This window comes from Gossypium arboreum, chromosome 11, assembly GCF_025698485.1.
Source record: "Gossypium arboreum isolate Shixiya-1 chromosome 11, ASM2569848v2, whole genome shotgun sequence".
Classification (NCBI taxonomy): Eukaryota; Viridiplantae; Streptophyta; class Magnoliopsida; order Malvales; family Malvaceae; genus Gossypium; species Gossypium arboreum.
Window position 1 is genome coordinate 25,827,377 of NC_069080.1, and position 16,274 is coordinate 25,843,650.

Below are 16,274 nucleotides of genomic sequence, written 5' to 3' on the forward strand. Positions count from 1 at the left end.
CAGACTTTGAGGGAGAAACAGTTGTATGCAAAGTTTAATAAATGTGAATTCTGGCTTCATGAGGTTGGATTTCTGGGTCATATTATGTCAGCTGAAGGGATTCGAGTGGATTCGAGCAAAGTAGCTGCAGTGGTGAATTGGAAAACTCCAAAGAATATAACATAAGTACGAATTTTTCTGGGTTTAGCAGGATATTACCGCCGATTTGTCAAGAAATTTTCGATGATTGCTTCGTTGATGACTCGATTACTACAGAAAAATATTGAGTGTTTGTGGTTTGATGAGTGTCAATAGAGGTTTGATCAGTTGAAGAAAATGTTAACAGAAGCTCCAGTATTGACTCAACCAAAATCGGGTGTACCGTATGTTGTATATAGTGATGTGTCTTTTATTGGACTGGGTTGTATACTAATGCAGTCGGGAAAAGTAGTGGCCTATGCTTGTAAGCTCAATTAAGATTCAGATTGATTGTGTATTTTAATATTTAAGTATTTATGATATGATTGGATATTTGAATGATTTATTTATGGTATCCTTGATCATAATTACTTGTAAAAAGTTAGAAAAAGGTCCCTATTTAATCTCGGGCTGACTCTAAAGCATTCATATACTTGTATAAGACCCGAGAAAAAATGTTCATGTTATTTAATGTTGTATTATTGATAAGATTGCATGATTGATGAAGTGATATGATGTTTTTTCTGTGAATTTATTTGTAGTTGCTCCGACAACGAATGTGACACTTTGTTATTTAGACCCGACGATCGGATCGAGTAAGGGGCAATGTACTATTAATTCAATAACACAACAAAGTAATATTGATGCTATTGATGTTGTCCACAGTTCAATTGTTGATATTGCGAACATTGTCGGAGCCTAATGATAGCCTTGCTAATCCTGCTTGTGATTATTTTATTAGTATTGTTGAGAATGAGTTCAATCTGTTAGTACTAATTTTGTTGAGGGAACTGACTTACTTTCTACTAAGGCCACTCAAGAAGTTGAGGATGAGGTTGCGATGACCGCAGTTACAATTGCAGCTATCATGACTCTTGTTGAAAGAAGAAGAAAACGATCTGCTACTGCCAAAGAAATCAAAGAAGCCTATACTTCTAAAAGGAACACCATTTTTTTTATTTTTATATATGTTTCAAATCATTACTTTTATATATATATATATATTAAAATTAGTATCAAATTGCGATTATTTATTAATTTTAATGGTTAACTTTAAATATTTATGACAAAATCGACACAATATATAAAATTTGAAGGTTAAATTTATTATTATATCGATTTTTAATTGTCACGCTACCCTCTCGTCGAACACTTAATAACGCTTAACGAAAATAGATAAAAAAAAATTCGACTAATTGAATGAATATTTTAAAATTTTAGAAATTAAGTGAAAAAAAATTCAATGTATAATTAAATGACCTACAATGTATACGCAATAAAAAATAAACACCTAAAAGATAAATATATTTATAAATGTTTTGATGTCTGATTATATCGAGAATCATACAAATTCCTGATTTTTTTAAAAATTAAGAATCAGCGTCCTTAATTGTGATGAGAATAAAATCTCTTTTCCTTATTTAAAAATATCTTTTCTTTTATTTAAAAGGAATAAAGAGAAACTCAATGTTTGTTATTGAATCGAGAGGGAGGCAGTGAAGGTAAGTGTCTTCTCTTCTCCTATCTTTATAGTTTGATTATCGTTTTGCCTTTTATTGTTTTTTTCTCCTTGTTTATTACAGTTAATTAATATGATTTTGGTGAAAAAAAAACCATGAACATTCATGCTTCACTTGATTTAGTTTGGTGGGAAAAAAAAAAACAGATTTAACAGACCATAATCAAAGATGAATCCGATTTGTTTTTTCCACTTTAGTTACCGATTAGGTTTAATGCTCGAACAACAATGTCATGTTAGAAAACATGAAGATTCATGGTTTACAGTGTCTTAATATGCATGTTTCTCTTGATTTTTTTTTTTTAAATTTCTTGGTTCCTGTTTAGATATGGCTCGTAGAAAACTGAAAATGAAACTTATAGAGAAGGAGAAGGCTCGAGCTGCAACGCTTAAGAAGCGATTGCAGAGCTTGAAAAAAAAGGCTCATGAATTCTCCACCCTTTGTGATGTGGAGGCATGCATGATCGTCTTCGAACCCGAATTGAAGGACAGTCCTTCTAGGGTTGAAGTTTGGCCTTCGGATCCTGTTCAAGTTGAGACCATCATTGGCAGATACAACACTATGGCTGCTTCGGGTTCCCAAAAGAAGACTTTTAGTATTTCCAATTTCTTCGACATGTGCCGGAGACAAGCTCGTGACGAAGTCGCACAAGTCTGCAAGGCTAATTTCAAGGCCAAGTTTCCAACATGGGATGATCGTATCGACAATTTCTCCCCTGAGCATATTGCGTCGTGTCTTACTAAACTTGATTCGAACATTGAAGTTGTTAAGAGGAAGATCATGTTGATGAAGGGAGATGATGAGCAGAAGTTGTTGCGATCTGAATCGAGGACGCTAGGTGGTTTTGGTGCTCGATCGACACTGAGTTCTTCTGATAATTACATCCCTGCTGCAGCCTTACATCTTTGGAATCGAAACCTTTTGGATAATAACATTCAAACTCATACCCCTTTGGAGATTGTTAACCATTTTGATCACATCCAAGACATTCCTCGAAAGAACTCGGAGTTCGGAGTTATCAGAGATCAGCCGCCTCTTCCTACTAGACCTCTTGACATGCAACTACCTTCCTTTTCCCCTGCTGATGAGGCATTGGTGAAGCTTTCCCTCAGCTTGAATCCCATTGAGAAATCATTAAGGATGTCGATGATGAATGATCTTGGTTTTGGAGTTCGATCAGGAATTGCATCTAGCAGCAAAAACAGTTTTCCGAACAATGCTATGTACAATCCTCCGCCATCGTATTCCATATGTCACGATCCAAGATTCGGGATGCCAAGCAATGATGTAATGTTCGATTCAGCATCAATTCCGGTTCTTCATGATCCGAGGTCAAATGGCATGCAAAACAATGTGATGTTGAAGGAGCCTAAGTCAGCATCGGAAACTTGCTTTTATGCTCCATCGATGCGACCCGAGGTAGCTACGTATAACCAGCAACAGTTGATGATGCCGCATGTGTTTTCGCAAATGCCTCCTCCTGAGTTCACTGATTTCTACCATGACATCAATCAGCATGAGATGATCAACAAGAAACAAAGGTTCTAGCCCTAGGGCTTTTTTTTTAAGTGTTCCGAGTAATTTAGAATCATTAGAATCGTTACAAACTTAGGCGTTTAGACTTGGGCTTTACTCTTCTTCTTTTTTTCATTCGGACTTCTCTCTATTTGGACTGTTTTATTTGGTTTTATAAATAAAATAGACATTGGAAAATAATGACTTTTTTCACTAGATATGTTGAATAGTCGAGTTATCTTTTGAAATCCACACAAAATTTGGAAGAGTTTGACAAAAACATTAGATTCGAAAAACATGTTTGGACTTATTATATATGGCTGAAACATTCAAGACTTCCAACATTACTCAACTTAGTTGATTTTTAATTATGGAATATATTATTTCATTTTATTTTTAGGATTAATTATGAATTTCGTTTCTGAATTTGAGAAGTTAATTCATTTTAATTTATCAAGATTAGTCAACAGTTTAGCAAGTTATTAGTTTTCATAAAATAGCTAGGGCTAAATTTTACAAATTGAAACAGCTAACTTCTCAGGTTTGATAAAGCAGTGCATCACATAAATTAAATATATGAAAATAGGTAGAGTTGTAATCGGCCCTAACTCAAGTCCTAGATTAGGGCTTAAGTAAGTTGGGCCATGTTGCCCATCAATGCAATTTTCTCTTGGTAATTGGTGGAGATTAAGTTGTTTAATTCTTGATATGACCACTACAAAATTATAATCTCCCTGCAAATCCTCAGTAGGACAAATATTATATAATCCAGTTTGACCTTGTCGGTTTTCTGAAACCTATAATCCACGAAACTCAAAATTAATAAAATAATTAAAAGAGATGGAGCCTTAACGGTCACTGCAATTCATTATGCATTTCTCAATGTTGTTATTCCCATATTCTAATGGATATGAATCCTAGAAAAACATATAAATTTAATTTCATTTCCACGTCTATCACTTTTCCCTGTTACCCATTCCCATCTGCTCAAGAAATTTTGGGGTCTTTTGTCATCATCTACATTTATCGGCTTCAGCTTCTTTTTTTCCTCCATTGCCATGACTTGAACGTTTGAAAATCCCCCACGTGGAGATAGAACCCACCTTTAAAAGGAAAAAAACTACAATCGACTGAGCTTCCCACACACCAAAACCCAATGTGCAAAAAAGGAAATAAAAAAGCAAAACCAGGTTTTTCTTTTTTCTTTTTTTTTTTTACAGAGTGTACATCTCGGGGTCTACAATTTGAACGGCTATATTTTTCAATGAGCCACGTGACGTGAAGAATCCAGGGCAGAACCTTGGCGCCAAACACCCATGTGGGTCCCCAACGGTTGTTGTCGTGTTTCGGACCTCTTCAACTCCGGTTTTGGCTGCTTCTGGTTTTTATTTTCCCTAAATCCACCTGAATTGGACATAGATCTGATCAGAATCAATTTGTGTTGACTAGTCTTGACGTTGGGACAATTTTTTTAGATCTGAGCCGAGTTGCACTAGTTTTTCGAGTTGATTCCATCAATTTAATTTTGAATTGTTTCAAGTTGACATCAAATGTGATTCAAAGTTAATCCAAATTTCGAGTTCAAAAAATTGATTGGAAAGAAATAGTAGCAAAACTTGTGAAAGTAGGAAGAATTTAACTGAACAAAAGAAAATTCACCTTGCTTTTACATTTTTCTCTCTGAAACTGAAAAAATGGATAAAAGTTTTCATGAGACAGGAAAAAGTAACGAAAAAAAGAGAAATCGGAATTGGGTGGTGTTTATGCCGGTGAAGGTTTAGAGGTGGGATCCGCTGATGAAGGAATATCAGGGCCCACACGACAACCTTCAAGCATGAACACAACATCGGACATGGCTGGTCGATCAAGAGGATCTGGAGCAGTGCAAAGTAACCCTACTTTGATCCCTAGCAGAAATTCTTCCCATTCTGATGATTCTGGGTCAAGCTCAAGCAACCCTGGTTCTAAAAGTTCAGCTATTTGGCCTCTTTGAAGCTGCTTCTTCACCCATTTAACAATGTCTTCATCCTCTGTGAACATAAGTGCTCTCTTCCCTGTGAGTAGTTCAAGCATCACAATGCCAAAGCTGTAGACATCTGACTCTTTGGTGGCTTCCCCTCTTAGAACAGCCTCTGGGGATACATAACCCAATGTGCCAACCGATGTTGAAGTGGAAGCTTCGGCTGGGGTTGTTATTGTGAGTCGGTCCAAGCCGAAATCCGACAAGTGTGCTTCGAAATCGGCATCGAACAGCACGTTTTGGGGCTTGACATCTCCATGAACCATGTTGGATGCGTGTAGGAAGGCTAAACCGCGGGCAATGCCTAGAGCAATTAGGTGGCGCATTGGCCAATTTAGGACATGACCATCTTGGTGGGATGCCTCTTGGAGGAGTGTTGCAAGGTTGCCATTAGGCATGTAATCGTATACCAGCAGCCTTAAGTCTGGTGGCCCTGCGTAGTAGCCACGGAGAACAGTCAAGTTTCGGTGCTTCACTTTGCCTACAAATTCAGCTTCTTTTCTAAACATGTTTTCATCAAGCGATCCATCTGGTAGGCGACGAATAGAAAGCACCATTCCGTCATTGTAACAAGCCTTGAAAACTAACCCATACCGGCTTCTGCTGAGCACATTCTCTTCAGCAAATTGCCTAGTTGCTTCAATCGTTTCCGCTAGTGTGATCTTGTTATTGAACATAACAAGCTTTGGCCCTCCATTGTCAGTGCTGCCACGGCCCCTACTTGATCCTGAACTTGCCCTTGCAGGGCTCCGTTTCTTCTCCCCAGCAGCTGCTTTGAGCTTCTTGCGCCATCTAAATAGACTGAAGACATAGAAACAACAACATAATAACAAGAGACAAGCAGCACATACTACCACCACAATCACCACAATCAACCTTTTCCTCTTGCCCTTATCGTTTACATCCCCACACTCTCGATCCAATGGCTTCCCACATAAGTCGCGGTTTTCAGCAAATACTGATGGATTGTCAAATCTAAAACCCAGAGTAACTGGAACCTCCCCTGATAGGTCATTCCTCGAGACATTGAAGTAGATCAATGCCGAAATAAGACCGAGATTAGAAGGAATCCCTCCACTCAAGTTATTAGAAGAAAGATCAAGCATGGTGAGATTCGATAACTTGGAAAGAGAATCCGGTATGCTACCCGAAAGCTGATTAGCATCCAGTAACAAAGTGGTCAATGATGAGCATTTGGAAATTTCCTCTGGGATTTGTCCTGTTAAGTTATTACCACCCAAATCTAGCAAATTCAACTGCGATAGCCGAGAGAAATCAGTAGGAATGTGACCTGTCAAAGAATTTGATCCAAGCTCAAGAACTTCGAGCCCGGTGCAGTTTCCAATCTCGGGTGGGATCACCCCAGTTATGTGATTATTAGACAATGAAAGAACAACCAATGAATGAAGAAAGCTTAAAGTTTCTGGTATCTGACCGGAAAATGAATTGGAACTAAGATTCACATAACGCAAACTCGTCAAGCTACCAAACCCTTCAGGAACATCCCCAGATAACATATTTTCTTGCAAAGCAATGACTTGAAGATTAGGTAAACCCGAAAGCTCAATTGGCAACTTGCCAGAGAGGTTCTGCTTGCTTAAATCAAGTGTAGTTAGCTTGAACAAATTGCCGAAACTTGCCGGCATCTTCCCTGAAAACCCGTTAGCACTTAGATTCAAAACAGCAATCCTACTCAAGTTCCCAATGCTTGCAGGAATCTCACCATAAAACTTGTTCCCACTTAAGTCCAACGTACTCAAATTGCTCAACCCCATGATCTCCTCTGGCAAGCTTCCAGTCAAGTTATTATGTCCCAAATTCAAGGTTTCAAGCTCCGTAAAATTACCAAAACTCCCCGGAACCGAACCTGAAAACAGGTTTCCCCCAAGAGAAAGCACTTTTAAACCAGTCATATCACCTAAAAAAGCAGGAATATCACCAGAAAAACGATTTCCTCCAAGATCAAGAACATGCAATGAACCACATTGCCTAATCTCAATGGGAACCGTCCCAGTAAAAGAATTATTAGCCATTTTCAGCTCTTCCAATCTAGACAAATTCCCAACATGGACTGGAATCTCACCTGAAAACAAGTTATCAGAAACATCCAACACCGATAATGTCGTCAGACGAGTAAGCCATAGAGGAAATACCCCACCAATCTGATTCCCGGAAAGATCCAAAACCCGTAAAACGCTATAGCATTTCTCTGATTCAGGACCAACAACATGCGTAAACAAATTAAACCCCAGTTGAACAATCCGAATGGAAGGCGGATAAACAGTAATGTTACAGAACAACGAAACCGGCACCGTTCCTGACAGATTGTTATGAGAAAGCGAAACAACTTGAAGCTTAGGAAGAGCTCCAATGGCTGCTGGGATAACCCCACCAAGCAAATTGCCCTCAGCACTAAAATGGACAAGTGAAGAGCAGTTGGCTAAAGCAGAAGGTAAAGTCCCTTGTAAAAGATTATAATCAAGCCAGAGATACTGAAGCTGTTGAAGCTCACCAAAGGTAGCGGGAATCTGACCGGAAAAATGGTTATACGAGAGGTTAATAAGTTGAAGCTGTGATAAATTAGCGATGCTAGTAGGAATTGAACCGGAAAATGAGTTGGAAGAAAGATCAAGATACTTGATATTCCGTGGGAGATCTCCTGAGATTTCACCCGATAAATGGTTTTGAGCTAAATTTAAAACGGCTAAATCAGTGAGATTACTTAACCCGGAGGGCAGCGTCCCGGTGAGTGAGTTGTACTGCAAGAAAACAGCGCGTAGAAGCTTGCATTGCGAGAGAGTAGAAGGTATGGTGCCGTTGAAGGAGTTGGAACGAAGGCTGAGTCTGGTGAGGAACTTGAGGTCAGAGAGACGGTCAGTGAGTCTTCCACTGAGTTGAAGCTGAGGTAGACGTAGCTCGGTGACTCGGTTGTTGGAACATGCAACTCCCTGCCAGTCGCAGGGAGCTGCAGGAGTTGATGGATCCCACCAGTTCAAAGCTCCAAGCGGGTCATAGAGATTAAGCTTGAAAGATGTTAAGGCTTGGATCTCAACTTGGTTCGTTTCGGCTTGGGACAAAAACGGTGAGCAAAGAAGCAATGAAAGGAAAAAAATGAGACCTTTAGTCATTGGCTAACAATGGCAAAGCTTGGTTTTTTTTTTTTTTTGCCCCCAAAAAGAAGAAAAAAAACTGAGTCTTCAACTAAAGGGTGTAAAGGTGTAGTAAGAAACCAAAGAAGGGAGCGTCTATTACTATTAACAAAGGTGTTGGTTTCGCCATATGATTTGTGGCAGAGAGCAGAGTGTGTTTGCAGGAGGAGCAGTCAGCAGCAGCTGAGAGAGAGCCACGCGAGAAGAAAGAACATAGATACTTATGCTGATGCCCTCTCTTTCTCTAAGAAGGGGGAATATGGGTTCCCCAAAACACTTTGAATAAGCACTTTTTTTGAAACATCAAGTGGTGGGGGTTAGTAAAAAAAGGGGGGGGGGGTTTACCCTTTTGAACCTCATATTGATATGATGTTGGACAAAATCATTGAGCCCTGTGTGATCTTATCTTTGCACTGTTGTAATCTTCCTTTTATTTTGTCATGTATCAAACTGTTATTTTAATAGGTCTTCTTTTATGGAATTTCAGAATTTATTTCCCATTTTGCAAAAATCTGTTGTATCAAATAGGAATGTTCTCAAAACTAAGAATTTTAACTGTACTGGTTGTATATGACTTTCAGCTTTGCTCTTTTATCTATTGTAGATTTGTTTCCAGATGCCTTTGAAGCCTTTTTAATCCTTTCATCGACTCCTCTCCTTTTCTTTCTTCTCCTTTGACATTTTGCTGTTACCTTTACTCCAATTTTTTTTTTCATTTTCAGCTTTAGCCTTTCACTTTTCACTGTTTGATTCAAAGGTGAAGATGTTAAAATGGGATTGGCATATTTCTAAGTGTCACGCATGCTTTTCAATTGGAATAGGAAGCTAAGTACGCGTTGTGTGTAAATTTGAGAAGAAAGTAAAAGTTAAGCCCACCAGACAAAAAAAGGCTATCACCACTGTGGGCCACATCCTTTGGCAGTCCCCCGCATTAATTGCATGATGAAAAAAAGTAGGCTATTGATTGGCCGAAAGAACTTGGAATGTGGGCAATATGAGAATATTTTGGTGCCAAATTTGAATTAATTTTTTGTTTAGGAGGGAGCTGGTTTAAAAGCCTAATGCCCTAACAAGGACTTGTTTAAAAGCTTCACATGTCAAGGAAAGAGAAAAATATGATGGAACCCATTGTTTAATCTCCTTTATTTATCAAAATCACTTTACTATATGATATTCAACATGCTAAAAAGTTCGAATTCCAATCATATTTATGATGTGCTTTCTTCATCTCCATATTCAATTTACTTCTGCAATCAATGGTGAGAGGTGCACCAGAAAGCTGCTGTGGGCATTTTTACCACTATCTGCCAAATAAATGACTTGTTTTTTTTATCTTCCTAACCCAACAAATTTGAAGTGGTGTATCAACAGCCACACTTAATGAGATTTGTACCTATTATTCCATCCCATAATAACCCATCAGGTCCACTGATGAACTTGTGAGTTTTGCCTTGCCTGCTTATTATTGGAACATCACAAGTGATTGCTTATTGGATAACCATTGTTTGATTGTATTCGGTCACAACACCTATAAGATAGACATAGCACTGCATTTCAAACCATAGGATCTCTTGTTGGTACATTTTCCTGGTGTAAAGTTGAGGCCAAGCATTTCCTTAAAGGTCTTCTCCGGGTCTGTAAGGCCAACCAGCTTTGCAACAATGGCAGCGCTCTCAGTAATGTGATCCATGTCTTTACTGTCAAACCACAGGCAGTGAGCCAACTGCAGCCTCCTATGTTTAGTGTTCAATCCAATGCCCCATTTGAGAAAGAGATTCTTTCTTTCTGCTTTGGAGAATCTCTTGTTCATCTGCCGGCTCAGCATATGCCTTTCTCGACGTAGAGCCTTCAAGCTGTTTAGAACATATATGTAGAGATAATTAAGTTGTTTTGGATTAGAAGCATGTTGACAATGCACAAAAAGATTCTATGAACTTGTAGTTGGATACAATAAGCACATACGTATACCTTGCAGCACGGGTAAGGACTCGTCCGTTTTCAACTGTTTGATTACCATGGGAAATTACATTGTTGAGGAAGGACAGCCTTCGATGTTCCACCTCCATGTATATATAATCTTTTGGATCTCCCTTAAATAGCATTAAAAAGTAGGTCCGGTGGACCAGTGTCACATTGCAAGCATGCCAAAGTTCAATGATCTCTCTTTGAAGCCTCGTAAATTCTGAAGACCATGTTCTAGGGCTCCCATAATAATCTGAAATTGGGTCCAACCCAATGTCTGTAACAGTCTTTCCATGTAAAACGGGCTCCGTCACCTGTACCTGTCATGCATGAACAATATCACATTCAGAATGCAATTCTAAACAAGTTTGCTTGATAAGTACCCTTAATTATTAATATATAAAAAAATAATGGTTAATATTAGCACCAATGTCCCATTTCGATCATGTAAACAGGGATTGATAAACGAAATCGAACACTCACCGCCTGATTAGCAAGTTTCTTCTCATGCTTAAGATTAGACGTTTCATCTGTAGCACTTGTCAAAGAACTTTGAGATTCATTTATTGATATCTGGGCTTTAACCTTGTACACACTAGTACTCGTTGCAGAAGTTTGCGACCCATTTCTAGACAAACCTTTGTTCTGAAGATCATACTTCAATGCAGAGAGTTTCCTCCGGATACTCTCTGGTCTTCCAGTGAAATATTTCTCATTTCCTATTGGAGGTGTGCTCTCATCCTTTTCTACCCTCTCAATCCACTTGGAGGTCAAATCAGTCATGAGACGTGCTTTACAACTTCTATTCCTAGTTAATTGTAAGCTTCTATGGCTAGATATTTCTTCTTGCTGACGCCATAAGCATGGTTTTTCAGGAGATGGAATAGCAACATCCAGATGGTTGCTACTGTTTTTCCAGTGCAGTGAACTGGATTCTCGCTTTAATCTAGCTTCATTGCCTACATCAATCAATCCTGAAATAGCTGAGTTTTCCCTTGGAGATGACATATTATAATTTTGATAAATCTTTTGGCTAGATACCGATAAATTTGAGTTTGAATATGTATTCGTACTTGATCTTCCCGAGTCAATGCAACGGACTTCCTTGCAAACTGCCTCCGAGTTTTCATCGACATGGTAACCATTCTCCTCCAGGCGATGATTAATTGCAACAAAATTAGGAATTTTAGGTGACAACCGTGGTGAAGAACTATGATGCGGTATTTTCAGTTTGAAGTCAGGAAGCTGGAGGAAGCTCTCTTCAGAACTATAGCTTTGTCTATCTGGAGGGCTGGACCTAAGACCAACAGCCAAAGCATGTCTTGCCATGATTGAACTTTCATAGTCCCATGAATTTTGCACTTGCAGTTTGGGGTACTGAGGATCTGGATCTGCGGCCTGGTGAAAGGAAGGTTGGAACTAAAGTTTCAATTCCAAAATGAACTTAAAGAGGCATTAATTGGTTTAATAATCTACACATACCCATATTGTCACTGGCCTTTCATCTGCAGGACTTCCATTGTTAACCATTTGCCGTAGATCCTCAACCTCAGACTGAGCATAGTCTATTTGCTGAGTCAGTAGGATTACCTGTTTCTTTAGCTGCATGAAACATGTAGGAAAAGTGAATGATTTATGGACTAAGCTAAAGGGTTGAAAAGACATGTTAATTCAGAATTATTCATCACCTTTTCAATCTCAAGGTCTTTCTCTCTCAGCAGCACAGCAGAATCGAAGGAAATAGAAGCTGTTCCTGCACTTTTCAACTCGTTCTCTAATCTAGCCAATTCCCTTTGCAATTGCTTCACTAATGCTTTATCGGACATGACCACGTTGACTTGTGCATTGGTAGTCACTTCTTTGGCACAACTTGCAAACAAGAGGGTGTTTCTTGATTGTTCAACATGGCTTCGTGCTGGACTCATGGTACAAATTATAGCAGTTCTAGCATTGCCTCCTAGTGAAGACTGAAGAATACGTGTCAGCTTTGAATCTCGGAAAGGAATGTGCCCATTTCTTCCCTTGCTGCAAATTTATAAGAATATATGCCAATTATTACCTGTTTCATGCTTGAGGTTCAATATGTAATATAAACATTAAGAAGGGTAAAACTGAGGATAGGAGAACCAGAATCGGAATTCATAAACAACAGGCACATGCATGCAGAGATGAAAAGAAAAGAAAGCACGTGGTGTGTATTTGTAAGCTTTCTGATATATATTAGATGCTATTTTTGGCTCAATGTTGTGAAAAATGATCAGTTACATCAAACTGATCATGTATGGTCAAACCGAAGGATAGAAACCGATGAAATTTATTGGCTTTCCACAAAACATGATGTCATCAAAAAGCTAACCTCAGCTTACGGATAACAGTTCCAAGTGTTAATAAACTGCGATTTATATGGCAACCTTCTTTCAACCTTGCACCAGCTGATAATGACTGAGACGCACGCTCACTTCCAGCGAGATCAACAAAACTCTAGACAAAATAGAATGAAAACGTCAGTTGCCTCTCCAATATCTTTCAACAAATAAATCTTTGACTGAAAAGATAAAGTATATTGTTTCATACCACAGTGGCTGCAAGCATGCTTGACTTGTCATTGCCTAAACACTCTCGTGCAGAACTTTCTATTGTCTGATGGGAGGCACATAGGCATATGATATTTTAAAAAAATTGATAATTAAAAATAAACATCATATCATTGTGAAGTGAAGAGAAGTGAACAATATATAAAAAGTCTAGCAATGAAACACAAAGCTTACCACTCTCAGAATTTGATGGGACCTAGAGCTTGCCTCATTCAGAGAAGTCTCTCCAATTTGTCTTTGAGCTGCCAATGTACACCAACAATTGCTTAACTATGCAGTCATCAGATACTGAAACGAAGGTCGGTTAAAATAATTCTTTCACCTTCACACACAGATAGAAGCCCTTTAAAGTGATTCCAGTCCCGCAGAGTTTCTTCAGTGAGTTTCTCAACAACTATCCCTCTCTATCAAATTTGCCGGTGTTAGTAAAATAGTCCATAAGATAACCAGTTCCTCATTAAAAAAAGGATGTAACTCACTTCAGGATCATCTAGAAGTCTAAGAGGAGTGCTATCTGCACTAAGGAGGTCCCTGACAGATTCATTGTAAATCTCAATAGCAGAAAACTTCAGGACGAACTCTCTTTCCTTGTGCTGCATGGAAGTACAGTTCGCTTTTTTGTCAAAAATGGAATACAAAGGAAAAGCATAACCCCTAGTTAGCAACAAGAACCACTGTGCCTTCATTACCCTTTGTATGTAGTCATATATATCTGCCATTGCATACTCAGTAATTCCAGTCATCGTATATGTCTTTCCGCTGCTTGTTTGCCCATATGCAAAAACACTTGCTGAAAAAGTAGTTTATGTTAAGGAAATTAAACAAGGGACTAGGAAGTTATGTGGAGAAACAAAAGAGCTTACAAGAAGTATACAAAAGGAAATGAAAAGAAACGAAAAGCACTCACAGTTTATACCACTGACAACTGAAAGAACAACCTCCTTTGCTCCTGTTTCATAAACTTGCCTATTGGGGCAATCGGAGCCAAAAACATTGTCTAAAATCCGCAAGCAGACCCGTGAATTGAGAAGAAAAAAAAAATTAGAAGACTATATGAAGCTGTTGATGTCAATTCCATACATGATAACATAGTAAAACAAATATTGTCTATCATCCTGACAAGAATCAAGCCTTCATAGTAACAAACGCCAAGTTCACCTTACTTTCATTCATAAGAAAGCCAAGCAATCTTGCTATAGCCACTCTTGAGACATTGCAATTACAGCCTGAAACCTTAAAGTGGTGATACAATATCATCATAGCAGACTGGTAGTCAGTGACAAATATCATAAAGGAATTGCAAACATTGTTTTCTCAGACCTAACCTCTCATTTTGGGGGTTGGTGCCACTCAAGGGCTTCTGAACTAAAACTGAAGAAATTTGGTTCTAATGCAATCAAATTTATCATAGAGCAGCTAATATTAACCTTAAACATGATTAACAGCAACTGCAGAAGTTTGGTTCCAAATGTTAGTGACTTCCTCAGATATTTCAAGAAATTAAGAGACATTTTCAAAATATGTTTTCCCATAGGACTAAGGACAGGCTGAGTAAAGCAATAAAATTTACATAAAACTGAAATCTAAAGCCTTACCAAATGTATAAGCGGTAGGGTACATGGATCTCTCAGAAACCGACAGTTTGCTCCTGTATATGATAGTGTTATCATTGATGCATTCCCAGTCTGATACATCATGCCTAACAATTTCCTTCTCACTGAGCGGCCGCAGTCGAACTGAAACAAAAATTCTCTCTTGACACTCTGTTGGCTCTTGCATTTGCTCCTCCTCTCCACCATCCACCCCCATCTCTCACCTTCCCACTCCAAAATATGCTAAAAAGTAATACCATGAAATGGAAAAGTTCAATACATTGAGACTTCCATCAATGCCTCTTTACTTCAGCTCTCTACCACATATTCTACTGAGCCATCATTTTCTGCAATCAAAAGACTAAATCATCGGTTAGTGCTAAAAATTCACCCAAATTTTTGCTCAGAATCAAGTCTCAACCCAGAAACTAAACCGCCCCATTTCTTTATCTGCCTCTTTTTGGTTCAAAAATATCAAAGTAGACACAGATTCTATCCTTAATAGTTGGCTACAGCAACAATTCCTTTAAGACAAGAAAAATACAACCATTTTACTTAATTAGTTAATTTGGGTTTTAATTTAATTAATACAAAAATTTGGACTTTTCTGAGATGGTCCCCTTGTACAGCCAGTCAAAGTCGATATTCTCATGTTTACGCGATTTAAATACAGAATATTTTTGGAGGTAAGTAAAAAAACACAAACAAACATGAAGTTAAAAGTAAATATTTTGAGAAACAATTAAGTTTTTTTACATTGAGAAATCGTGGTCTTTTCCAAGAAATGTTTGATCTTTCCTCCCAAATTTGGTAACTTCATTAAATATCACCATTTTTTTTTTCTCTTCTCTGCCTGTTCCGGTTTTGTCTGTATTTAACCCTGTCAGAAAACAACAAAATCCAGTAGTAACTTAATCCAAGTTCCAAATAAGGAGCACAATAAACAAAAATTAATATTGTGGAAACCATCCCTCCATTTAAAAATATTTAAAAAAAAAGGAAATCAACTTTTTGAAAAACAAAACACGGAGTCGCCACTGATTTTTTGTTTTGGTGTGATCGGATCACCTAAAAATGAGGTTAGTTTAATAAAATATTTTTGGTTTATTAAAACAACAATTTTGGTCTACGAATTTTTGAGAACACGGGTTCGGGAGTCGGTTACGCATGAAGAAGGATTAGCACCTCACTACGCCCAAAATTAATACCGAATCGATTAAATACTATTCTTATGTCTAAATTAAAAGTTTTTGAGATGTGGTTCTTTTTATAACGTTTGAGTAACCCGAGTTGGTTGCCAAAATTTCTTGTTTCGATGTCCGAAAGTTTATAATTCGAGGATTACAGAAGGATGCTCAACTATTTAGTCCAACGAAAAACCGAAACCTAGCACAGTATGGCACAATTCCTCGAATTTCCAAACATTGCCCATTGCCTTACCTTAGAAAATAAGAGTGAAATTCCGAATGGATCCTTGATAGTTTTGAGCAAATGAAAAAGCGCAACCCAGCACGATAGGGCTCGATTCTCAAATTGCCAAACATCGAACATCACCTTCGTTTTGAAAGGTTTTTAATAATTATGAATAAAGACCTAAAGGAATACTCGATTGTTTTGAACAAACGAGAAATCACAACCCAGCACGATAAGGCATGATTCCCGAATTGTGAAACACCGAGTATTGCCCTCATTTTAAAGGATTTTTAGAAGAGCCGAGTGAAATTTTGAAGGGATATTTGATTATT

General features: G+C 38.1%; 3 protein-coding genes and 1 long non-coding RNA gene across 7 annotated transcripts; 1 reads left to right on the forward strand and 3 right to left on the reverse strand.

The window, feature by feature from the left end:
- The first annotated feature begins 1,675 nt into the window (after positions 1-1,675).
- LOC108471957 (agamous-like MADS-box protein AGL81) lies at positions 1,676-3,245 on the forward strand. Its single transcript, XM_017773494.1, has 2 exons — positions 1,676-1,679; positions 2,023-3,245. Exon 2 carries the CDS (start codon positions 2,025-2,027, stop codon positions 3,243-3,245), a length of 1,221 nt encoding a protein of 406 aa, XP_017628983.1. The 5' UTR covers positions 1,676-1,679; positions 2,023-2,024.
- An 815-nt stretch (positions 3,246-4,060) lies between these two features.
- On the reverse strand, positions 4,061-4,543 carry LOC128284266 (uncharacterized). The gene is made up of 2 exons (XR_008274655.1): positions 4,512-4,543; positions 4,061-4,315 (listed from the first exon to the last, which is right to left on the reverse strand). It is a non-coding gene; the product is annotated as an uncharacterized LOC128284266 (long non-coding RNA).
- A 285-nt stretch (positions 4,544-4,828) lies between these two features.
- LOC108470513 (probable LRR receptor-like serine/threonine-protein kinase At4g36180) lies at positions 4,829-8,973 on the reverse strand. The gene has a single exon (XM_017771856.2). It carries the CDS (start codon positions 8,358-8,360, stop codon positions 4,974-4,976), a length of 3,387 nt encoding a protein of 1,128 aa, XP_017627345.1. The 5' UTR covers positions 8,361-8,973; the 3' UTR covers positions 4,829-4,973.
- Positions 8,974-9,840: 867 nt separating this feature from the next.
- On the reverse strand, positions 9,841-15,189 carry LOC108473995 (kinesin-like protein KIN-7H). 4 transcript variants are annotated; one of them, XM_053021136.1, is made up of 14 exons: positions 14,533-15,158; positions 13,845-13,934; positions 13,627-13,727; positions 13,417-13,530; positions 13,260-13,341; positions 13,112-13,179; positions 12,918-12,983; positions 12,700-12,824; positions 12,032-12,368; positions 11,826-11,945; positions 11,417-11,741; positions 10,827-11,302; positions 10,344-10,663; positions 9,841-10,234 (listed from the first exon to the last, which is right to left on the reverse strand). In XM_053021136.1, exons 1-14 carry the CDS (start codon positions 14,744-14,746, stop codon positions 9,910-9,912), a joined length of 2,763 nt encoding a protein of 920 aa, XP_052877096.1. In that variant the 5' UTR covers positions 14,747-15,158; the 3' UTR covers positions 9,841-9,909. The 4 variants fall into 4 exon arrangements, with proteins under 4 accessions (XP_052877096.1, XP_017631331.1, XP_017631330.1 ...); XM_017775842.2 differs by having other exon boundaries at positions 10,350-10,663; positions 14,533-15,156; XM_017775841.2 differs by having other exon boundaries at positions 10,350-10,663; positions 10,827-11,741; positions 14,533-15,189.
- Positions 15,190-16,274: the final 1,085 nt, after the last annotated feature.

Bases quoted from the DNA above. Each gene is read 5' to 3' on its own strand.
- LOC108473995 (XM_053021135.1), bottom strand. From the start codon at position 14,746: ATGGGGGTGGATGGTGGAGAGGAGGAGCAAATGCAAGAGCCAACAGAG. The intron at 13,180-13,259 runs GTGAAAGAATTA...GTACATTGGCAG, and splicing joins GCTTCTATCTGTGTGTGAAG to CTCAAAGACAAATTGGAGAG. The intron at 12,984-13,111 runs GTAAGCTTTGTG...GCCTCCCATCAG, and splicing joins CCCATCAAATTCTGAGAGTG to ACAATAGAAAGTTCTGCACG.
- LOC108471957 (XM_017773494.1), top strand. From the start codon at position 2,025: ATGGCTCGTAGAAAACTGAAAATGAAACTTATAGAGAAGGAGAAGGCT.
- LOC108470513 (XM_017771856.2), bottom strand. From the start codon at position 8,360: ATGACTAAAGGTCTCATTTTTTTCCTTTCATTGCTTCTTTGCTCACCG.